The sequence below is a fragment of the Hyperolius riggenbachi genome, chromosome 6, assembly GCF_040937935.1.
Source record: "Hyperolius riggenbachi isolate aHypRig1 chromosome 6, aHypRig1.pri, whole genome shotgun sequence".
NCBI classification, from domain to species: Eukaryota; Metazoa; Chordata; class Amphibia; order Anura; family Hyperoliidae; genus Hyperolius; species Hyperolius riggenbachi.
The window spans coordinates 164,809,690-164,835,300 of record NC_090651.1 but is presented as its reverse complement, the minus strand read 5'-3'; the positions used below and the strand labels follow the sequence as shown (position 1 = coordinate 164,835,300).

Genomic DNA, 25,611 nt, shown 5'->3' with positions numbered 1-25,611 from the left:
CTAAAAATCTACTCAGCAGAACTGAATAGGCTTGGTGTTTCTTTAACAGTTTCACAGCATCAGAACTTTGTTTTTCTTACCAAAGCATCATTTTTAGCTGCATTTTTATCTAAGCTCCAGGCATCAAAGCTCCAGGCATCAAAGAAAAAAAGCCAGGCTTTTTTCCCTGATGCTGTGCAGAGCATGATGGGATTTCCTATGTTATTCACATCGCCTAGCAACTAGGAGAGGTGCTCAGGACACAGGACAGTTGGAACTCTGTCTCGTGCTCCCTGTCACCTTTCAACCAAAAAGATGGCTGCCATCATGAAAGCAAACATTTGCCTGTATTTTTAAAAACAGGGTGGGTAAGAGATTATTTTAATTAACATAACTAATGTAACTTAATGACAGTATGTTTGTTTAGGCTGGAGTTCCTCTTTAACTGACAAAACCTAATTGCGCAACACCCTTTGTTGGGAAGGTGAAACTGAGCCAACAGCCATATCCCAGGCAGAACTGTGGCATATTTGCCATTTACAGTGCCTGTGTTGTGCAAACGTCAGGACATCTAACATATCAGCCTAAGGTTCCCAGGACCACAACAGGAGGCACTGAAAACAAAGACAACGCATAGGCCCTTATTCCGTTCACATTTTTCATCTTCTGTTTAAAGTAAATTTTCAGCACTCTGCAATTGAAAAAAAAAGTATCAAAAAGTTGGCTAGGGCTGCACAGGCACAGTAGCCGGCAACTTGTAAGTCAGCAGTGAAGAAACAGCCACAGCGGGGAACCAGAGAATCCTAAGTATCTGAATACTGCAGCTCTCCTTGGCAGGTTTTGGTGCTCCATATGAATTATTATGCATAGAGCGCTTAAGGGGGCCCATTGTAAACCTTGCACTGGGGCCCAGAGCTCCTAAGCTACACCACTGCTGATTACTAGGTCCTGAAAAAGTACCAGAAGCCCCTTAGGTTCAGAGTTGTTGCAGGAAGTGGATCTAATGGATCATGGGTTTTAACTATCATGTGTATGCAGGTGACACCCAGATCTACCTTCACACCTGACATATCCCCCACTACCATGGACAAGGTCTCCTCCTGCCTATCAGCCATCTCCTCCTGGATGTCCACTAGGTTCCTGAAACTAAATCTAGACAAATGTATAATCTTCCCACCCCGGCCATCCCTGAACCTCCCAGATGTGCATATCACTGTTAACCACACTACCATTCACCCTACCACTCAAGCCTGCTGTCTGGGTGTCACCCTGGACTTTGCACTCTCCTTCACTCCCCCACATTCAAAACCTCACAAAGTCCCGCAACTTCCATCTTCGTAACATCTGTTAGATTCAGCCTATCCTGACCTCTGCCACCACCAAACTCCTCATCCATGCCCTCATAATTTCCCGCCTTGACTACTGCAATGCCCTTCTGTCTGGTCTCCCTATGACCCGAATAGCCCCACTGCAGTCTATCATGAATGCGGCAGCCAGAATTATCCACTCCCATCGCTCCACCATGGTGGCTTCCATCCGTGAATCCAACCTACATTTCTGATCTTACTCAGGAGGTACACACCTAGCCGCTCACTCTGCTCCTCCAATGAACTTCGCCTGCGCGCGCGCCCCCCCCCCCCCCCCCCCCCCCCCCCATCACCCAGTCCCAAGCACTCCTCCAGGACTTCTCAAGAGCTGCTCCAACACTACGGAACTCCCTACCTCCACACGTTAGGGCAGCCACCTCCAACATCTTCAAGAAGGCCCTCAAAACTCACCTTTTCACTCTGACCTACCACCCCTCACGAGTGCTCTAAACCCACAGCTGAAATCTGGTCCCCTACCTCTCCCTCTAGATTGTAAGTCTGGGCAGGGTCCTCCTTTTGTGTCCTACCTGATCATGTACCTCCATTACTGTGAAACCATGCTATGCATTTGAGTGAACCTAACTTGCCTAATCTCCATGCTTCATCCAGTGACTGACTAAGCATTACATTGCACTCATACTGTGCTGCATGATCTGGTTTTTCTTATATTCCTGTATGTCACCCCTAAATATTGTATATAACCTAAACTAATGTCCAGCGCTGCGTAATATGTTGGCGCTTTATTAATACAATAAAAAAATAATGAGAATGGATAGACGAATACTAACAGCCCAAGATAAACAAGAGGTTTGGGTACAACATTGTGCAGTGAATTAAGAGACTGAGCAAGCTGAGCAATTTTGCAACAATAACTAAACCTTACACCCCCTCATGCCAGAAAATGGATTCACCCACCTCAGTCACTTTCTAACCAGACTCATGTCTCTTACCACCCCCACATAATACACTTGTGATGCAGCAAAATCGGTCACTTACCAACTGACTTATTGGCCCTTGTATTGGAGATTCATATAAATGCACCCCTGACAAATACACCCACTCATTACACAAGTGATAAGAGGTTATGAAGCAGCTGTTCTAATTCTTACTCCTGATTGTTATTTGGTCTTCCCAAACCTTTGCCTCATCTGTCTTCTTACCTTTTGACCACATTTCCAGGTTTAAAATATTCTTAGAATGTCATGTAATCTACTCGTAGCCTGAGATTTTCTCATGTCAAAAGTACAGGTTAATAAATGAAAAAAAAATATAATCTTGCAAAATGTCATTTAGATCAGTAACCACAAGATGAAAACCAATACTTGAAATAGACTCCTATGCAAAGCAAGGTATTTCAAGCCATTATAATTTTGACGATACTCTTCCCAAAGTACATTAATACAGTTATGTGGAAGGGAAAAATGTGGTAAAAAAAAAGTGCACAAGCAGCAGGGATGACCGCAGCCTGGAGAGGATTGGAAACCAAGGACCCGGAGTCTGGAGGAAGAATGAAGAGGGACACAATCCAAGATGCTTGAAGTCCAGTGTGAAGATCCACAGTCTGTGTTGGTTTGAGGAGCCATTTCATTTTCTCGTTTTATTCACGGTGCTTTATTAAGTCCAGAGTCAATACAGTAGTCGACAAGATTTTGGGGAACTTCATGTTTTCCTCCACAGATGAGCTTTATGGAGATTTTCATTTTTTTGAGCAGGACTTGGCACCTGCCCACACTGCCAAAAGTACGAAAACCCAGTTCGACGACCATGGGATTACTGTGCATGTTTAGCAAGCAAACTCACCTGACCCGTATAGAGAATCTATGGGGAATTGCTAAGAGACAGATTAGACATGAGATTGAACAATGCCACAGGCTAATAGCATCCAAGCCACACCACATTGAGGAAGTATGATGCAAAAGGGGCCCAAACCAAGTACTGAGTACGCATGCATGATTATATATTTTTCCAAGGTCTCACATTTCCTTAATTTAAAATATGTTTTACTGATTTCATGTAATCAGTGATTGAGGTTTTCATAAACTGTAAGGCCCGGTGCACACCAAAAACCGCCAGCAGATCCGCAAAATGCTAGCAGATTTTGAAACGCTTTTTTTTTCTATGGCGTTTTGCGGATTGCTGCAGCGGATTTCAGTATAGTACATTTCATATATTGTTACAGTAAAGCTGTTACTGAACAGCTTCTGTAACAAAAACGCCGGCAAAACCGCTCTGAACAGGCGTTTTTCAGAGCGGTTTGCGTTTTTCCTATACTTAACATTGAGGCAGAAACGCATCCGAAATCCAAAAAATGCCTCACCCCAGCATTTTTCGTTTCTGCAAAACGCCTCCCGCTCTGGTGTGCACCACCCCATTGAGATACATTGACCAAGCGGATCCGCAGCCGCAAGCGGCTGCAGAAACGCTGAAAAAGCCGCTCGGTGTGCACCAGCCCTAAGGCACAATCAAAAGTTAAGACTTGCAATATATCTTGCTTTGCATGTAATGAGTATTTTTTAATATTAAAGGGGTTCTTTCGCGAAAAAAGTAGGCAGTTAAAAAATGTGACAGATGACAGGTTTTGGGCCAGTCCATCTTTTTAAGGGGGATTCTCAGGGCTTTCTTTGTTTTCAACAGCATTTCCTGAACAACAGTTTAACTGCCAAAATAGCAAGATACCAGCCAGCCTCCCTAATCACTTGCACACTATTATGTCAGTTAGATTTTGCAACTGTTGTTCAGGAAATGCTGTTGAAAACAAAGAAAGCCCTGAGAATGCCCCTTAAAAAGATGGACTGGCCCAAAACCTGTCATCTGTCACATTTTTTAACTGCCTACTTTTTTCGCGAAAGAACCCCTTTAATTTTACCTTTTAAGTTGAATTACTGAAATAAATGAAATTTTGCACAATATTCTCCTGTAGAGGACGAGTTACATATGGACGAGTAGTCTATTGTATTATTTTATACCAGAGTGTCTATTATACAATTTGTGTTATTTGATAAGAAAAACTCATTGTTATGTCTTTCCACTTGCTGATCCTGAATAAAATCTTATAGAAAAAAAAAAAAAAAAAAGTCAATATACATACCACAAGCCAGGGCTGGTCCAGACTTCCAGCAAGCAATCTGGAAAGGATAATTCCAAGCACCAATCCCAACACAAACTCCAAGGGGTTCCCTTCTAGTGTAACCAAACGAGCCCCCAGGAAGTTGTACATGCTGACCTGAAAAGAGAAGAACCCTATAATAAATGGTTAGCACATTGAACAGCTGCATGGCAAGAGTCAGTAGACACCCTTAAAAAGGAAACCCGAGATATTGGGGGGGGGGGGGGGGGGGGGGGGGAGAGAGATTACAAGGCAGATCGCTTTTTTACCATCCTCCACTTCCTCCTGGAAGTTCAGTAAATCGGTCCCAGTAAGTCCTTCCCTCTGGAGGTGTATTGCGCATGAAAAACACACGATTGGTTCACACGATGGCCAGGGGCCCCGGCTCTCACTCTGGCCCGGGGCCCAAGGCCAACACGTGATACCTGGAGGGGAGTGCAGGTGGCCTGGACCTCTCACATCCAGAAAACCCACCAACACTGCCTCCATACTTGAATGCTAAATTCAACACACACAAGCAATAGAACACAGCAGTACATGCATCCAGCTACATTTAAAAGTGGTCAGCAGGTGCTCGTCAGCCAATCAGGATGGACTGTCATACACCCTTTACCCTGCCATACCACATCTAGCAGCCATTAGCATTCAGGTGGGAGGCTTCAGTATTCAGTATGGAGGCAGTGTTGGTGGGTTTTCTGGATGTGAGAAGTCCAGAGCCTGGGTGTGAGAGGTCCAGGCCCACCTGCACTCACCTCCAGGTATCACGTGTTGGCCTTGGGGCCCCGGCCAGTGAGAGAGGTCCGGGGGCCCCTGGCCATCGTGTGAACCAATAGTGTGTTTTTAAACGGTTTCTTTCAGCTCTAGGACATGGCGGACAGGTGAGCGGTTAGGGAGGGACCCCTGTGGGAGGGATGCCTGCACGGGGCGGTCCTGCTAGCGACGCAATCTTGCGATAGCGTCCAACTGAAGCCTCCCACCTGAATGCTAATGGCTGCTAGATGTGGTATGGCAGGTAAAGGGTGTATGACAGTGCATCCTGATTGGCTGACGAGCACCTGCTGACCACTTTTAAATGAAGCTGGATGCATGTACTGCTGTGTTCTATTGCTTGTGTGTGGTGTATTGCGCATGCACAGCCTGGCTGCGCAGTACTACTGGGGAGTGTGCACGGCCAGACTGCACAGACGGACCGCAACTTGACGACTTACCGGGGCCGATTGCGGAAGATCCTGGAGGTTGTGGAGGACGGCAAGGGTGCCGTCTGCTTGGAGGAAGCCCCAGGTATGTATAATTTTTCCTCCTGCTCCATCTCAGGTATAATTAAAAAAAACAAAAAAACAAAAAAAAAAAAAACACCCAAACAAACTTCTTTATCATGTCTTTTTCAATAACCATGCAAGCATTTATATAGCGCTGACCTCTATTGCAGAGCTTTTACACAGTATATAGTTGTGTCACTTACTCGGTTCCTCAGAGGGGCTCACAATCTAGTCCCTACACTAGTCATATGTCCATCACAGTCTAAAGGCTGCCCATACACTGCTCGATTACCACCAGATCGACCAACAGATTCCTCTCTGATGGAATCAGATCAGAGAGAGATCTATTGGCTGCCCATACACTGCACACAGATTTTGAATGGATTTCAGCATGAAATCTGTACATGACAAGGAAATGAACAGCGCTACTTAAAAAGCAGACTAGTGCCTACCTGCAAGAGAGTGCAAGCCCCACTTGTGGGATAAAATACACACCTAGCATACACATGACCTGTCTACCACTGAAGGATGTTGGTTTCCTGTAACAGCTTGCATGCAACTTGTTAAGTACTTGTCCCTCCCACTGCGGAGAAGTCATCCTCATATGGGAGGGGACATAACACTAACTAAATCCTAACCTATGCATATGCATAGCCTGGGTGCACCAAGTAAAATTAAAAATTGCGCAGGTGGTGGATCAGCGCATCACCAGGCCGCCTCCGAATGGCCTCCAATCAGAGGTGCGCTAAGCCCCCCCCCCCCCCCCGCAGAAACTGCAAACGCACCTTGGGATTACCGCGAAGGAGGTTAAACTTCCGCTCGGGACAGGAAGTGAAAAGATTAAACAGTAGAGGGCGCTCTACTGTTTGAACTTCCCCTTTTCACAGGACGGTTCAGGAAGTTAAGAGGATATGCAGAAGACCAGCCGGGGAAAAAAGAAAAAAAAAAAAAAAAAAAAAAAAAAAAAAAAAAAAATTGTATGGGCACCTTAAAGAGTATTTAAAGTATTACAATACTTAAAGTATTGTAAAAAAAAAAAAAAAAAAAAAAAAAAAAAAAAAAAAAAAAAAAAAAAAAAATAAATCGCACAAAAGTAAACATACCAGTGCGTTAGGGGACATCTATTACCCTCTGACACAATTTCGCCGCTCCTCGCCGAATTAAAAGTGGTTAAAAACAGTTTTAAAAAGTTTGTTTATAAACAAACAAAATGGCCACCAAAACAGGAAGTAGGTTGATGTACAGTATGTCCACACATAGAAAATACATCCATACACAAGCAGGCTGTATACAGCCTTCCTTTTGAATCTCAAGAGATCATTTGTGTGTTTCTTTCCCCCTGTTCTCATGCACTGAAGTTTCAGGCTGCTCGTTTCTTCCTGCAAACAGCTTTGCCCTTGTCTGTAATTCCTCAGTATGTGAAAGCCCAGCCAGCTCAGAGGACGATTTATCCAGCTTGTAAAAGATAAGAGAGAAGAGAGAAGCTGCTCTAATCCTAAATAACACACAGGCAGTGTGCATAGAGGGGCCTGGAAGGGGGAGTTCATAGCAGAACCACAACACTGAAGAACTTGGCAGCCTTCCAGACACAGGCTGACAAGTCTGACAGGGGAAAGATACATTGATTTATTACAGAGACTGTGATAGCAGAAAGTGCTGCAGTAAGCCAGAACACATTAGAGTAGCTTTTTTAACTTGTAGGATGATAAAAAACAGGATGCAATTTTTGTTACGGAGTCTCTTTAAGGCCAATTTGGGGAGAAGGAGCATATTAAAACGTATCTGTAGGTATTTGAGACATGGGAGGAAACCCAAGCAGACACGGGGAGAACATACAAACGCTGTACAGGTAGTGTCCTGGCTGTAATTGAAACTGGGGAAATTGGCACTGCCAGGCTGCATTTTGGCTACAGTAGGACCTAAGCAGGTGTGATAAGTGCATATTATAATTAGCAATTCTTCACTACTGGATTATATTGTAGAACACAAAAGTAGCAGAAAGGTGAGGAGTAAAAAAATAAAGAAAAAACAAACAGTATGATAGTGTTCATTTGTGAATGCATCTTACCAGCCATACTTCCAGCAAGCCCAGCATAATATTCCAAAGTCAGCCATGAAATCTCTATATCTACTCTTGCCTCAAAGATAGACTTCCCATTGTTTATAGTTTCCATGGCGGCCAGTTCTTCACTGCGCTCCTGAAACACAACATGACCAAATTGTCAGACATGAGCAAATAATGACAAAAACAGGAACCTTGCCAGATTTCTTACTCCCAAACTGCCTTTTCTGAAAAATATGAGGGTCATCCATAAAGTAAAAGCAGTTTGCTTTTATCTGCCACGCAAAGTATACTGTGCAATTAACTTGCATCCGTCAGGTTAGTTTATCCTCTCCCTGCACTGCTTGTCATGACTGCAGAGCACCAGTGACTGTTTGCACAAGAGCAGTAACATGAACATTCCCACCCACCTCAATTCCTCCAACCCATAGGTGAGGGTGTGATGTTACAACAAAAGGAGTGAAACCCTTGTAAAATACAATAAATGCTTAAAGGACATCTTAGGTGACATGTGCCATGATGGTAGGTATCTAGGTATATAGGATGGTAGGTAGATCTTCGACCAAGAAGTAGCAGCGCCCTGCCCCCAGGGCCGGTCCAAGCAAGAAGAAGCTACCTTCCCCCAGGGGCAGTCCTACACTTGCTGACTGACCTGGAGGGGGTAGCGGGCAGGAAGGGAGTATTGGGCATAGCGGCAGGGAGGGGAGTCGGACCCCCCCCTGGGTCCCCCATCTGCACTCCCCTCTAGCTTAAGTTTAGCAGCAGCTGCCGCTATTAGTAAGAGGCAGTGGACGGGGAGGACTCACCTCTTCCGCGTTCCACTGTCGTCACTTCCTGCAATGCCGTCCATTTACAATACAGTGGGGAGCATTGCAGGAAGTGACAGTGGAACTCACACTGGAACGCGGAAGAGGCGAGTCATCCCCCCCAGCTGCCTCTTAATAGCGGCGGCTGCTGCTCAGCTTAAGCTCGAGGGGGAGCGCACATGGGGGACCCAGGTGAGGGGGGGGTCCGACCCCCCCGCCGCTGTGCCCAATACCCCCTTCCTGCCCGCTACCCCCTTATGCGGCATATGCTAAGTCACGGGTCGGCTAGTAAAAAATAAAAATGCATGCAATACAGGCTGTTTTAGGGCAAAGCCTGTGTCCAGTTAGCTTACACTATACTAAAATTTGTCTACTGTGAAAATCCAGAAGTAGGTCGAACCCATGATGCTGCAGAATTGCCCTAAAGCTGTAGCTTTCCCTGTTGTGAATAGGATGACTGGTCTTCTAAACAGTAAAAGAACAAACTGCTGGGTCACGTTCAGGTCAATCAGGAACAGCAGCACAATAACTGAAAGCCGCATAATAGGCGATGGAAGGAAAATCCCCATGGCCCAGGCTCAGATGTGGCATGCTGCCTGCCTTTAGCCATCAGGTATTGTCACCAGTTAGGCCCATCATGGGAAAGGCATCAGGCAGAGACACCACTTTTCACTGCTGCCCACATTGTAAAATAAAAATGCTAGACATCAGAAATGGTGGGACACCTGCTTTCTTGTCTTCTCTGAGGACTCAGGAGTCCTTCCCCCAGTTGATATGAAGCCTCATGCAAAAATTGAGTACAACCTGATTGCAGTAAACCGTCCGACTGGCGTGCATTCTGAAGCAAGTCAGCAGGTGCCCTAGAGAAATCTAGGCCAAACAGTTCCAAGTCATTGTACCTGATGATTCTAGCACTTTGGTTCAGAAAGTAGTTAAGAGGATGGAATCTTACCTAACTGTGTTTTTGTCATGTATAAAAGTAAAATCCACAATGCCAGCTGAAATTTACTTTGGTCCAACCCATACTTGCTTAAAGGGAACCTAAACTGAGAAGGATATGGGTTTTTCCTTTTAAAAAAAATACTACCAGTTACCTGACTCACTTGCTGATCCTGTTTCTAATACTTTCAGCCACAGCCCCTCCACAAGCATGCAGATAAGATGCTCTGACTGAAGTCAGACTGGATTAGCTGCATGCTTGTTTCAGGTCTGTGATCCAGCCACTATTGCAGCCAAAGATATCAGCAGGAGTGCCAGGCAACTGATCTTGTTTAAAAGGGGAGGGGGGTAAAATTTTCATATCCCTCAGTTTAGGTTCCATTTAAAAGGACAACTGAAGCAAGCTGTATATGGAGGCTGCCATATTTCTTGTTAAGCAATACCAGTTGCCTGGCTGTCCTGTTGATCCTCTGCCTCTAATGCCTTTAGCTATAGCCCCCTCTAATGCTTTTAGCCATAGCTCCTGAACAAGCATGCAGCAGATCAGGTGCTGGACATTGTCAGATCTGACAAGATGAGCTGCATGCTTGTTTCTGGTGTTAGACACTACTGCAGCCAAAAAGATCAGCAGAGCTGCTAGGCAACTGGTATTGTTTAACAGGAAATATAGAAGCCTCCATATTCTTCTCACTCCAGGTGTCCTTTAACTAAAACAATATTCAGAGTTCAGTTACATAACGCCAAGTGCTAGTCTATGGCAGCACGCAATGGGAAAAAAAAAAAAAAAAATTGTTGCATCACAACTTGATGCAAGGATATTCCTATGGGGCCATTACACAGTGTGGTGAGATGCAGTCCATCAGAATAATGCACTGCATTTACATGGTAAAATGTGCACATTTACGGTGGCAGTGAGGCACACTTTTCAGAGTACTGTGTGCCTCACTGTATGGCCAAAAGGCAACACTAACGTGCAATGCGACTTCATCTATGTTGCATTTTAACAATCACAAAACGTTGATCGTGTGAAAATACCAAAACGTCTGCTAAAAGCACCAAGGAGTTCTATGGGAAAGTGCACCAAGTGCTGCCAACTTGGCACTGGTATGTACAAGGCCTGTTTAGACAGCAAGAAATGTCACACTTGGTAGTTCTAGAGCACTGCAGATTACATTTCGTAGAAATATGCATACGTTTATGCCTCTTAAAGGGCAACTGTAACAAGGAGTATAGGTATTAGGGTCCACTTGAAATCTAAAGGCTTGACAAGGTGGAGGGGGAAGTTCTTGTTGGGGGGGGGGGGGGGGCGCCTGATGTAGCCATCAAAAGAACCACATATGGCTCCCGAGCCATAGGTTCCCTACCCCTGCTTTATATGATGGAAAAGGCTAATGCACTTGCTGTTTATGCTGTAGTACTGTCAAAAAAAAAAAAAAAAAAAAAAAAAAAGGAGTTTTTGTGCACCTTCAGTGCAAATAGGGCGTTTATAAAAGTCAACAATCCCGCTAAATTGCATATGTGACAAACAAGCTTGAGTGCACACCCATGGAATTAAGTAGTTGAAATAAAGACATGATTACATTAACATGACCTACCCTAATAATACGGGCTGCCTCCAATAAGACGCGACCTCGCTCCATTCCCGACTTCTGACTCCATATCTTAAAAGCAGCTTTGGCACTTTGAATGGCTTCATTTACTTCTTTTTCTCCAGAACAAACAAAAGTTGTAATAACACGGCCTAAAAAAAAAAAATTAAAAAAATAAAATATAATCAAATCCAGATCAAAACTAGCACATACTTCACCATGAACCTTCAAAGGGCATTACAACATTTTCCTCAGATGTGATCATTCGATCAGATTTTAATAATCATGTTGTACTGAAAACCATGCAGTACCTGGACAAAGGTGGCGTGAAAGGTCTCTATGGTTGATTGGTATACAGAATTTTATCAATAGTATCTAAAGAAAGAATGTGCCCCAATTGACCCATTTATGGAAACAAACTGATGGTTACCTTACAATTCCTTCCAATACTGCAAACCTGACTGAATGATTGCATCCGAGGAAAATATTGTACTGTTAATGGGCACCTTTAGACACTGCTTGCAAGAAGCTTGATATGCACAGGGGAGAAAACATCAAAAACTAGCCTGAAATGAGAACAGGAAGGCTGCCATATTTATATCCAAATTACCTGTCTAGCTGATCATATGCCTCGAATACTTCTAGCCATAGACCCTGAACAAGCATGTCAGGTGTGTGATTATCAGACACTCCTGATGCCAGAAAGACCAGCAGGACCCCAGGCAATAGGCATGGTTTAACTAAGCAGAATCCCTTTATAGTAAACTCCAAGGGACCAGGAAAAGTACTCCTATATCAGAATCGGTCATACATGGTGTATTTATACAGACACATTTGCTGGAACCTGAGGACTGAGGAATTGCTCGACTTGATAGCCCTGCTAGTAACGGTGTTAAATGCAGTAAGAGAAGTCACCACTCTGCAAATTGATGTACCTAGTAAAGATAGCACTTTATGTCCATGCACTTGTTGCATTTAGCATGACCTCTCCTCAGAAGTCCAAGAACCATGTCATACTGGGTAAACAAAAAAAACAAACAAAAAAAAAAAATAATTTGCATCACCAGCAATGATTGGGATCAATCCTGTGTACGATACTGCAGTACCATTGCTAGGCAACAGCTGAGCGATGTATTCTGGGTCTATGTAGAAAGGAGGAGCAGCAATCGAAATGGATTTTGTGGGTGGCATAAGGAGGGGAGAATGATTGGCCACTGACTGTCACTTGATCTGGCATACTGGTGCATTAAGAGCTTTTGGCAGACAGAGGCCAGCTGCACACATGCCAGATCCTCGTAGTCAGCCGATTTCTGTCAATCGGATACATGGGAGGGAGGGGGAGAGACTACAGGAGGGGGGCTGAGGACAGGTTTAGAGGAGAGGTGCTGGCCCCCTTCCCTGCACCCTACAGGATCTGGCTGGTGTTGCGTCAGCACGATCTAACACCACCAGCATAGTGGAGGAGAACAGGATCTCCTAGAGGCCGGGCGGGCAATCAGAGAGGAACAAAGGTGTGGGAGTGGAAAACAGGAGGTTATGGCCACATACACACATCAGACCATAATCTTTTGAAAATGAAAGATCACAGACCAATATTTCCCCCTTCCATGTAGTATGAGAGCCATACCTTCAGTCCTTTTATGGAGCTGAACGCCCCATCAGGAAAAAAAAAAAAAAAAAAAAAAAAAAAAAAAATATCTTTGCAAGATGCTGCACACACAGATGCTGTACAGACACTAAAGATCAGTATCTGCAAAAGATCTGTTCCTGCCAAAAATCCATTCCTGCAAATTGCAATGATAGACTATGAGCTCTGCAGATCATCATACACACATGATTTAACTGACAGTCATCTGCAGATCAGATCCACCAGGATGGATTTTCAGATCTGCAGATGATTGCTTGATCTGCAGATGAATGTCAGTTAAATCATGTGTGTATGATGATCTGCAGAGCTCATAGTCTATCATTGCAATTTGCAGGAATGGATTTTTGGCAGGAACAGATCTTTTGCAGATACTGATCTTTTGTGTCTGTACAGCATCTGTGTGTGCAGCATCTTGCAAAGATTTTTTTCTGATGTGGAGTTCAGCTCCATAGAAAAGACTGTGTAGAGTATGTCTCTCATACTACATGGAAGGGGTAAGATTGGTCTGTGATCTTTCATTTTCCAAAGACTATGGTCTGATATGTGTATGAGCCTTTAGAGGAAACAGCCAATCAGGCTACATTAGTTGAGTGTGAGGGGCGAATAACTAATGAAGCGGAGGGAAGTAACGAAATGGGGGGGGGGGGGGGGGGGGGTTGAAAGCAAGCATGCACTGCAACTTCCTTTGTCCGGCAACCATACAAAATAAGCACCAGGAAGCATGATTAATGATATTCTTCTGGATAAGTAAGATCGATTTTGAACTTTTGAATTGCCCGGTTAGCATCCTTTTTATTTAACAGGTACAAATAGAGAATCGATTTTGGATTTTATGCTTGTCAGTTGCTCTTTAACACACACGTCACCATACAAATAATTGTGAGAGTCTTCCACAATTAAATATTAATTGCTTAACAAAATGATCAGGAGCAAGCATGTCTAATGATTAACAAAAGATGCACCTGGCCCAGATGACATTCATCCCAGGTACTAAACAATATTTGAAATTTCTCTCCAGGGGGTTGGTTCCATTTATTGGCATACAGTTGATGCCCTCATTTTAAAAAGGAGTGGAGTGAGTCAGAACTGAAGCTCTAGAGCCTGGTACAGAAGATGCATGGACTAGAGCAGTGTTTCTCAACATTTGATAGGTCTGTACCCCCTTTTGAAAGCCTGTGCTCACAAAATACTGCCTGGTATGGCAAAGGTTATTTCAAGTAACCCTTAAAGATTTAAAAAGTAGTACATAGCAATTGTTTCAAAGCATGGATCCAGAATTTCCTTTAAATATATGCTCAAGTACTAATTTGGCGTTTACCATTTTCTAGAACTCTAAACGTTTTATACAGTTGAACCCCTTTATTGTAAACGTCAAGGGACATAGTCAAGTACTTAACTATAACAGATGTTTACGTCAGAATTCTTCATACATTGTACATGTATACAGGTGCATTTACTGGGACCTGGGGACAGCGTTTACTATGGCGAGATTCTACTGTACTTGATTAACTATACCAAGACCCAGGTACCCCCTGGACCCATCAGAAGTTCCCTATTGTGGTTCCACACTTAGGAAACCTAGGGAATACACACAATGTGTATGGATAAAGAACTAGTGGTACATCAGGCAGAGTGTAATAGAAAATAACCCATACTCAAAATGAGCCAATGTTAACAGTGTGATTTCCACAATGGTCCTAATTGGGGCCAGTTCTTGACTTATTTTAAATGACTTTGTAGATGAAACAGAGTTGCCCCCCCCCCCCCCCCCCCCCCTCATTTGTAAATAGAGTCAAATTAGCACATAGTAGGATAGTGACCAACTAGAAGAGGATCTTGACAAGATGACTAAATGGGCAGGCAGATTTCAAATTAAAAGCTGATAAGTTATACATCTTGGCCATGAGAATAGCAATTGCTATCATCAGGGTGCTGTTCCCTGCAGCAGAGTATTGTCATGGCCTGCTTCTCAACCACACCAGCACCATATCAGTTAGTCCTGCATAAAATAACTTTGTTCCATCATTCACAAATGCAAGTCAAATTGGAAATTTTTTTTTTTTTTTTTTTTCCTGTTAGGGTCCTTTTACACTATATCAGTTATAACTGAAAGGTCACCCGATGTGCAGTCCAGTGTCCACGTTTCCCTATGGGGGAACCATACGCTGAAAATCCTGAAGCTTTTTCACAATGCACTGCTATGGAATGTAAAAACGCTTTACAAAGAAACATTACATGTAAAATTGGGCCTTAGCATGGAATGAAGGTGCTCTCTAATCAATACACCAACACAGAACAAGACATCATACTAATGCTGGCCAGGATACACAAAAAAAAAAAAAAAAAAAAAAAAAAAAAAAAACCTATAACAAGTAACGTGTAGACACACACACACACACACACACACACACACACACACACACACACACACACACACACACGGCCTCTGAAATCAATGGCTAGTACAGGCATGGGCAAACTCGGCCCTCCAGCTGTTACAGAACTACAAGTCCCACAATGCATTTGCCTTTATGAGTCATGACTGTGGCTGTCAGACTCCTGCAATGCATTGTGGGACATAGTTCCTTAACAGCTGGAGGGCCAAGTTTGCCCATGCCTGGGCTAGTAACCTCCTCCCCAGACTGAGCTCCCATAAGCCCTTGCTACAGTGCCAAGGCACAAAAGGAGCTGTGGGCAGGGCTTGTTTAGTTTAAAGGGAATTAGGGAGTATTAAAACAAAAAGTATTTGGCTTGAGGATTGCCCTATAAACTATATGAAAGGAACACAATTATGCAATGAGTAAAAGTTTATCTGATCCACTTTGAGATCTTGCAACATACTTGAGGCTGAATTTTAACCATTAACTCCAGATGCATACCTTGAACAAATGAAAGCCAATAAACCTTGAAACAGCTGTCTGCAAGTTGAATTTTAGGGCAATGTACAAGTTAAAAGGCTAGGCTATGACTATTGCACACACACAAAAAAAAAAAAAAAAAAAAAAAAAAAAAAAAAAAAAAAAAAAAAAAAAAAAACCCACACACAACATGCGTGTGCTCGAACCAAGCAGCACCTGTCTTATACATGGTGTGCTATAAAAAGCAGCAGTTACGGGGGCGGAGTCTGGAGGCCGCCGCATGGAGTAAGAGCTCCTCACATCACCCAGCGGTAAACGGCCCGGGCACTCGCCGATGAGCACGGAACTCTCCCTAATTAGCTACTGGCACAGCTACCACCTCAGCCAAACCGACTGACCCGGAGGCTCCCATCTCGGAGTTCAACAAGTCTAAGACTGCAGGCAACAAAGATGGCGCCGCTGCAAAGTCTGCTACAGCCCCTTCACCAGACCACTCCAGCGCACAAAGTAAGGTAGACTGTCACAAAAGCTGATTTATCCGCATTGATGGGCAATATCGAAAAAAATTATTAGTGCAGCTAATAAGGTGATTAATGAGATCAAATCTGAGATCTCCGCACTGGGAGATAGTGTTAACACGGTAGAAACAGGGCTGGACATCGCTTAACCACCCTGGCGTTCTATTAAGATCGCCAGGGCGGCTGCGGGAGGGTTTTTTTTTTTTTTTAGAAAAACGATTTCATGCAGCCAACTGAAAGTTGGCTGCATGAAAGCCCACTAGAGGGCGCTCGAGAGGCATTCTGATCGCCTCCGGCGGCCAGAAGTAACACGGAAGGCCGCAATGAGCGGCCTTCCGTGTTTTGCTTACTTCGTCGCCATGGCGACGAGCGGAGTGATGTCATGGACGGCTGGGGGGACCCTCTTTCGCCGCTGCACGCGGCAGATTGCCGCGCTGCGGCGGCGATCAGGCAGCACGCGCGGCTGGCAAAGTGCCGGCTGCGTGTGCTGCTTTTTATTTGATGAAAATCGGCCCAGCAGGGCCTGAGCGGCAGCCTCCGGCGGTGATGGACGAGCTGAGCTCGTTCATACCGCCCGGCTGGTTAAGGAAAGTCTTCATCAGGCAGAAGCTGACATTGCAGAGCTCAGAACTGAAATATCTTCTATTAAAGACGGGTAGGAAGATCATGACAATAGAAACCGCAGAAACAACCTGCGCATAAGATTTGTGCCCGAGACAGTAACTGAACTCCCCGATTTTGCTTCAGAACCATTTCTTGGTCCCTGATTTGCCTGAAGAAGAATAAAGGATCGATAGAATACGCAGAGCTCTTAGATCTAAACCAAGAGATACCGCTACTCCTAGAGATATTATACTAAGATGCCACTATTTCTTTACAGAGGAAGCGATTCTCGCTAAAACGCGGAATCTCTATCGATTTCTCAGATTACACCATGCAGATTTACCAAGATCTCTCTCCAATCACGCTGTCGAGGCGCCGTGAAATGAAACCTCTAACCTCTGCACTGCTGGCAAAAATCATCAAATACCGATGGGGGATACCCTTTCAGGCTGATCGTCACCCATAACGGGGCCCAAATAACGGCAACTTCCCCTGATGATATACCTAGGCTCCTGAGATGTATTGAAGCCCGCACCGCTTCGCAAGATGACCAAAGTACATCCTCACCAGCCCCTGGAACCCCGCACAGATCCTCACCGGCATTGCAGTGGACCACGCTGCCTATTCGCTCTTCCAGCAGATTGCGCCCTACCAAAGGCCACACTTCACCAGCAAACTGTTTAACTGACTTTGCACTCTAAGTACTTACTGAGTTCCTATTATTGTTTTTAACATTATCCACTTTGAGTGTCAGCATAACTGCTCTTCAGAGCACAACTTTTCTCGAATCTAGGCCAAACCAGACTGGGTTGATACGCTGTTCGCGTTGTTTCTGGACATGGTCCGACCCCCGATGACTGCTAATACAGCAGTACACATGGCTTGTTATGGGACTGATATACCCATTCTGCGGGCCTCAATGCTTATGACCTGCATTTTATTACTAACATCGAAGGCTTGCACCTACCCGTGTTGTTCCTTTCCTACCCCCCCTCCCCTCGTTCATTCCAGGTCTGTTATTCCCCTGTTCATATACTAAAGTTAACTCGGTTTTTGCAACTTGGTATGATCTTATTTGGCATAGTGTATTTAACTTTATATCCAACCTACTAACTGCTCAATGCATACGGTACCATTTTGTTCACTGCTACTATACACAAACAGAAAGTGCATCTTATATTCTGGCATGCTTTATGGCGGCTGCTTGTGGATGACAATGGCTAGCCCTCCTCCGAGGCAACAAATCCCGCCAAATCCAGTGGTGGTTATCTCACACAATGTAAAAGGCCTAAACTCGCCTGCTAAACACAGACAAGCCTCAGACGAATACTGTAGGGGAAAAAATAAAAAAAAAAATAAAGTGATATCTGGATGCTCCAGGAGACACAATTTTAAAAAAAAAGGTAAAGAGCCCAAATTTTGGCACAAGAACTACCCCTCACATTTTTATTCTTCCAATAATAACAAAAAGGCGGGGCTGGCTATTGTCGTCCATAGAAGGCTGAACTTTGAAATGTGCTCCACCTACAGAGACTCTGATGGTCACATCTTAATAGTCAACGGGACAATAGGAGTGCGTTCATTCTCTCTAGTTAATAGTTACGCGTCAACAAAGGGAAGGGTAAAATTCTTTAAATCACTCCATAACATTATGCTTAGCAAATGCTCGGGCACCATTGTGCTGGCCGGAGATTTTAATACCAGGATTGATGACCCTGCACCACTAGTAGGCCCTGCTTCACCATCCAGAAAATGCCTCCCCCCCCCCCCCCATGCATTAATGAATATCCTAAATTCTTTTAATCTCTGGGATACTTGGTGTATTTTACACCCAGGTGAAAATACTCGTTAGACTTACCGGAAGACGGTATTTCTACGAGGCCTCCAGGATGGCCCCTAGTTGAGAGTACCCTGGCCCCTCCCTGCAAAGTGAAACACAGGCTTAGCATTCAATTAATTGAGGAGGTATATAGGACAGGTGCTCCCCTCCCACCTTCAGTTTTCACTGTTTCCTCACTGCAGGATTCACGGGCTTCTAGGGGACTAGGGGGCCATGTGTTGTAGTCGTTATGGCTCCTACGTTCTATCCCTACCCTACCGGCTATGGACCCTATGCGTACCGCTGGTTGGTGTTACCAGCGGGTCGGCTGGGGGGACACAAACAGAAGTCTGTACCTGGCTGTAGGTCTGTGGAGGGCTGGGGCTGTCTGCAGGCCTAACATAGGAGCAGTGACGTTTGTCCGCAGGGAGCGTGTCTCCCTTCTGTGTCCATAGGCCTAGTGCGGGTGGAGGCTGGGGGCATCAGGCAGAGCGGGTAACGGGGCCGGAAGCTTGCTTAGCGTCCGGAAACCTCGCCGTGATTAAGCCACGCCCCCTGGTGACGCGCTTTCGGGGGGGGGGGGGGTAGAGGAATGGCTTCCCCGCTGGGCAGTGCGTGAGTAGTCTGCACAAACCGTAGCGGCTGACTGGCGGCACCGGAGGGGGCAATGAGGGACGCTATTATCCCTGCATCTCCCTCGATTCAAAGGGCAGCAGCTAGTAATGGCGTCTGCCAGAATCCAACATGGCGCCGAGGGTCCCCTTCAGGAGGGGTGGAGTTACCAGGCTCCTCAAGGAGCTGAAATCATTTGGAAGCCGGCTGCCAAACAGCATGGAACAACCGAACCCTGCTGTGATGGAGCCTACGAAGTTCAATTACTTAGCTCGATCAAAATCACAAGGTGGCACAGGCTTACCTAACTTCTCATTCTACTATAAAGCAGCACGCCTAGCCCAAAATATGGCCTGGGGCGTTACTGTCTCCCCCCACTAGATGGGTCTCCCGAGGCTCAAATTATCCAGCCTATCTCTACCTCTGGTATTTTGTGGCTCCCCTGTGGGTCACCCCTTCCAGACAAACTCCGGCTCTCGCCTTTCATCCAATATGCAGCTAGCTCATGGCTGTCATGGAGGAAAAAGGCTAACATTTGCTACCCACACACCCTTTTAGAGCCCTTATATCACAACCCCAACATCCCCTTCACCGCCCAATCGCCTATCTGGAATAGATGGAAAAGGGCGGGCATTAAGAATGTCAATTCTGTGCTTAGTGATGGTAAATTACTCTCCTGGGAAGATATGAAAGCCAGATTCAACCTCCCAAACTCTGACTTCTTCTGCTATCTACAGCTCAGAAGCTACATCACATCTTCTCTAAAGCTAGATACAACACCCAAACCCTCACGAGTCGAACGGGAATTTATTCAAGGAGCAGATAGGCCAAATTTAATTTCTCAACTGTATACAATATTATGGTATGACACCCTACCGCTCCTCATTCCTCCTATAGAAAAATGGAACAATGTCTTAGCTATAGACTCTCCCGAAGAATGGACCTCCATTTTTGACAATATGGCCAGAACCTCAGCTAACAGTGCTAAAGGAAAAAGCTTACAAAATATTGTACCATTGGTATTTCACCCCCTGGAAGTTAGCTAAAATCAAAGCCATACCAACCCCTAAATGCTTCCACTGATGACGCCAATGCGGACACGATTCACTGCTGGTGGAGCTGCCCTACAATCTCCAAGACTTGGGTCGAATGCTTCCAACAAATCACTTTAACACTGGGTTTCCCAGTACCTAAAGATATGGGCACCGCACTATTCAGTAAGGACTGCCCAGGTCTTAACTCACATCAGAACAAGCTAGTATCTTTAATGTGTGTGGCCAACAGATGTCTTATCGCTAAATTTTGGAAAGGTCCCTTACCACCACCATCCTGGTTTGTCCACAAAATCTGGTGGCTCTATCGCATGGAGCAGATCACCCATATGCTTAAATCAACAATACATATCTTTGACCGAATTTGGGACCCCTGGATGCTAAGATTCCCCTTAGGCCAACATTCTTCAGATTAACTCATCTATTGTACTCCAAGATGCACTAAATTCTCTCCACCTTTCAAGTAGTGCCATTGTATAGTCTAATATTTTCATGAGCAATACTGTATTTGACTAGCTGTTACCAAGTTTTAAACGCTATGTTTGTTCAGACTTTCTTTATCTGTGATACTCTGCTGATAACCAATCTCTTTGACTTTTATGTGTTTTATATCATGTTTTACAAACCATTGTCTTTCAAATAAAAATATTGTGTAAAAAAAAAAAAAAAAAAAAAAAAAAAAAAAAACCACACACCAGTTCCGGTTAAAGGATCACTATCGCGAAAATCGTAAAAAACACACGTAAACACTTACAAATAAGTACATTTCTTCCAGAGTAAAATGAGCCATAAATTAATTATCTCCTATGGTGCTGTCACTTACAGTAGGTAGTAGAAATCTGACAGAACCAACAGGTTTTGGACCAGCCCATCTCCTCATGGGGGATTCTCATGTTTATTTTTAAAAGTACTTATTGAATGGCAGTTGCTCTGTCCAACTGTCAAAGAAGTGTGCAGCGACCAGGGAAGCTGGCCAGCATCTTTGTATAAGTACTTTTCAGGGAATGTCTTTATAAAAGAATAAAACCCTTGCTGAGAATCCCCCTTGAAGAAATGGACTAGTCCGAACCTGTGACAGCAACATAGGAAAACCGTAATTTCTGGCTCATTTTACGCTGGAAGAAACACTTCCAATTTGTATAGGTTTACATGTATTTTAAAATGTTACTACTTTTCGTGATAGTGGTCCTTTAAATGCCTGATCGTTCAGGCATATTAGGAATGATATACATTTTCACTTACTGACCTGGAATGATGTATTAAAGTAGTAATCTCATATGAAGCTATATTCTTGAAAATACCATGTATTAAATGGGCACATAATTAATGAAAAAGTAATGAAATAGTTCATGCAGTAACTCACAGATATTACTAGGAAGCAGCAAAGGCCTCATTACCATTTGTACCAGCAAAACACATTCGCAAGACAAGTTCATACAAAACTACAACTTAATCCTCACGTCCTGCACATGTGCAGTAAAAAAAAAATAAAAAAAAAAAAATAAAAAATAAGGCAACGACACAGGGACAGGGTTTTATTATAGAGGATATAGGATAATGTAGACACTCAGTTCCATCAGATAAAAATGCATCCAGACTCATACACCCATCTTTTATGCCTTCAAGAAATAAGCTGCAGGATGGTCAGCATATCAGTTAAGTATTTTTACTAACCAGTGGATGGTTCATATGCCTTTTCTTCTCCTACGGAATCTATGGGCTTCACTCGAGCTCCTCCACGATAATTGAGTGGCAGAGTGTTCTGGAAAGTCCCGGTGGTAAGTGGACGACTCATGGCAATTCTTAGTTTTGGTAGCAAAACCTGAACAAGAGGATATGCTGAAAACAGTTTCATCAACGACCTGGAAAAATAAGAATTAAAACAAGCTTGCTTCTAAACGTCAACTATTAAGCAAGTCAAGATATGGAGATAAATGCCTCCTTTGCAGTACTTGAATTCTGTCTTTTTACTACCATGCCTTCAGACAGAACAAACCAATCATTTAACACTTATCAGAAATTCTACATAGATCCACAAGGAAAGGCTGTTTACTAAACTACCAATGGGGTTATCCTTTCCTAACCATCTAACTTTATCAAGCACATGTTTCTGTTCTGCATGTTTTATCAGCTTCCCCTGTCTGTTACCTGGAGCTTGGAGATCATTCTGGTTCTGAATATTCAGGCTGGAAGTCAGGACAAGACTAGCAGTGATGAGGGTGCGCCTCTGGATATGCTGCACAGCTTACTTGCTAGTTGGTGACAGTGCTCTTCCCCATGACACCAGTCTTCAGTGATTTTGTACTCAGTCCACTGTGTCTCTCTGGGTTCAGATTCCACAAACAGCTCTTTCTACTTGGAGTTTATATATTCTGTTTTTTCATGCATGGCTTTCTTCCAGATCCAAACACGTACTTGTATGTTTAATGATTACTGACCACACAAACGCTAATGTGCATTTACAACCAGCCGCTCTTCTCTTCAACCCAAAACTACTCCAGTGCCATATTTACTCAGTACTGGTGTGCCACCTGGCCCCTAATGTGTGGACTTTAAAACTGTACTTTAACCACTTGAGGACCACAGTCTTTCTACCCCTTAAGGACCAGGGCCTTTTTCCCCATTCAGACCACGGCAGCTTTCACGGTTTATTGCTCGGTCATACAACCTACCACCTAAATGAATTTTACCTCCTTTTCTTGTCACTAATACAGCTTTCTTTTGGTGCCATTTGATTGCTGCTGCGATTTTTAGTTTTTATTATATACATCAAAAAAGACATGAATTTTGTAAAAAAAAATAAAAAAAAAATAAAAAAGTTTTAACTTTGATAAAATTTGTCAGAGTAAAGCTGGCCACTAACGGTCCAATTCCTAGCGAAAAATCATTCGAGCGATCAGAAATTCTGATCGGATTGGTTGTAAATAATCTCCATTGGTGGACACAATCGATTATGAACGAGTGAAAAAAAATGTCGCCCGAATGAATTTGTCGAACGAAAATTTGGATTTTCTTGGTGGTCGTGATAGATAGGAAGAAATGATTGGTTAGTTGATGGTGTAGTGAACGATTTTTCGTCCGATCAGAATTTCTGATCGCTCGAACGATTTTTCACTAGAAATTGGACCGTTAGTGGCCAGCTTAAGATTTCTATATACATTTGTCCAAATTTATTGTGCTACATGGGGGGGAAAGAAAAGAAAAAAAAACAAAAAAAAAAAAAAAACAAACACAATTCAGTGTATATTTATTGGTTTGGGTAAAAGGTATAGCGTTTACAAACCATGGTGCAAAAAGTGAATTTTCCCATTTTGAAGCATCTCTGACTTTGAGCACCTGTCATGTTTCATGAGGTGCTAAGATTCCAGGATAGTATAAATACCCCCCAAATGATCCCATTTTGGAAAGACATCCCAAAGTATTCACTGAGAGGCATAGTGAGTTCATAGAAGATTTTATTTTCTGTCACAAGTTAGTGGAAAAAAAATAAAAAACAAAACTGCCACGGACTCACCATGCCCCTCTCTGAATACCTTGAAGTGTCTACTTTCCAAAATGGGGTCATTTGTGGGGTGTGTTCACTGTCCTGGCATTTTGGGGGTGCTAAATTGTAAGCACCCTTGTAAAGCCTAAGGGTGCTTATTGGTTTTTGGGCCCCTTAGCGCAGTTAGGGTGCAAAAAAGTGCCACACATGTGGTATCGCCGTACTCAGGAGAAGTAGTATAATGTGTTTTGGGGTATATTTTTACACATACCCATGCTGGGTGGGAGAAATATCTGTGTGTAAAAAAAAATTATAATATCAAAACATTGTCATTTACAGAGATATTTCTCCCACCCAGCATGGGTTATGTGTAAAAATATACCCCAAAACACATACTACTTCTCCTGAGTACGGCGATACCACGTGTGACTTTTTTGCAGCCTAGGTGCGCTAAGGGGCCCAGCATCCTATTCACGGGTCATTTTGAGGCATTTGGTTTCTAGACTACTCACGGTTTAGGGCCCCTAAAATGCCAGGGCAGTATAGGAACCCCACAAGTCACCCCATTTTAGAAAGAAGACACCCCAAGGTATTACGTTAGGTATATGGTGAGTTCATAGAAGATTTTATTTTTTGTCACAAGTTAGTGGAAAATGACACTTTGTGAACAATAATAAAAAATCAATTTCCGCTAACTTTTGACAAAAAAAATTTCTATGAACTCGTCATACACCTAACGGAATACCTTGGGGTGTCTTTCCTAAAATGGGGTCACTTGTGGGGTTCCTATACTGCCCTGGCATTTTAGGGGCCCAAAACCGTGAGGAGTAGTCTGGAAACCAAATGCCTCAAAATGACTGTTCAGGGGTATAAGCATCTGCAAATTTTGATGACAGGTGGTCTATGAGGGGGCAAATTGTGTGGAACCGGTCATAAGCAGGGTGGCCTCTTAGATGACAGGTTGTATTGGGCCTGATCTGATGGATAGGAGTGCTGGGGGGGGGGGGGGGGGGGGGAAGGGGTGACAGGAGGTGTCTCAAGGTGTGATTAGAGGGGGGGGGGGAATAGATGCAAGCAATGCACTGGCGAGGTAAACAGGGCTGGGGTCTAAGAGCGTCTGAGGGTGTGGGCGGGTGATTGGGTGCCCTAGGGGCAGATAGGGGTCTGATCTGATGGGTAGCAGTGACAGGGGGCGATTGATGGGTAATTAGTGGGTGTTTGGAGGAGAGAACAGATGTAAACAATGCACTTGGGAGGGGATCTAACGTCGGGTCTGCGGGCGATCTGATGGTGTGGGTGGGTGATCAGATTGCCCGAAAGGGGCAGGTTAGGGGCTGATTGATGGGTGGCAGTGTCAGGGGGTGATTGACAGGTGTTCAGTGGGTTATTACAGGGGGGGGGATAGATGCATACAGTACTGGGGGGGGGGTGATCAGCAGTCCCCAGGGGGCAGTTTAGGAAGTTAAAAAAATATGGAGCGTTGGACAGATCGTGACAGGGAGTGATTGATGGGTGATTTGGTGCAAACAGTGGTCTGGGGGGGGGGGTGCTGTGGGCGATCAGGGGGCAGATCAGTGTGTTTGGGTGCAGACTAGGGTGGCTTCAGCCTGCCCTGGTGGTCCCTCGGAAACCGGGACCACCAACCACCAGGGCAGGAGGCAGCCTGTATAATACGCTTTGTATACAATACAAAGCGTATTATACGCTTGTATTGCGGCAGATCGGGGGTTAACATCCCGCCGGCGCGATGTTGTCGCGGGTGGGCGGAGCCTGTTGCCAGGGGCAGCGCACGTCACCAGTGACGCGATCGCTGCCCCGCAGAGCCGAAAGGACGCACCGCCGATGGGCGTATTGCGGTCCTTTCGGCGTCCACTTTGCCGCCGCCCATCGGAACTCTAGTGAAAATAAAT

At 44.4% G+C, this 25,611-nt stretch overlaps 1 protein-coding gene across 1 annotated transcript in view; it reads right to left on the bottom strand.

Moving 5' to 3' along the window:
* ALDH9A1 (aldehyde dehydrogenase 9 family member A1) overlaps positions 1-22,537 on the bottom strand; it is a 40,858-nt gene extending 18,321 nt beyond the window's left edge. Inside the window, 5 exon segments of the mRNA XM_068240172.1 lie at positions 4,435-4,569; positions 7,780-7,909; positions 11,114-11,259; positions 21,892-22,039; positions 22,366-22,537. Coding sequence (XP_068096273.1) covers positions 4,435-4,569; positions 7,780-7,909; positions 11,114-11,259; positions 21,892-22,039; positions 22,366-22,383 — 577 coding nt within the window. The 5' untranslated portion in view covers positions 22,384-22,537.
* Positions 22,538-25,611: the final 3,074 nt, after the last annotated feature.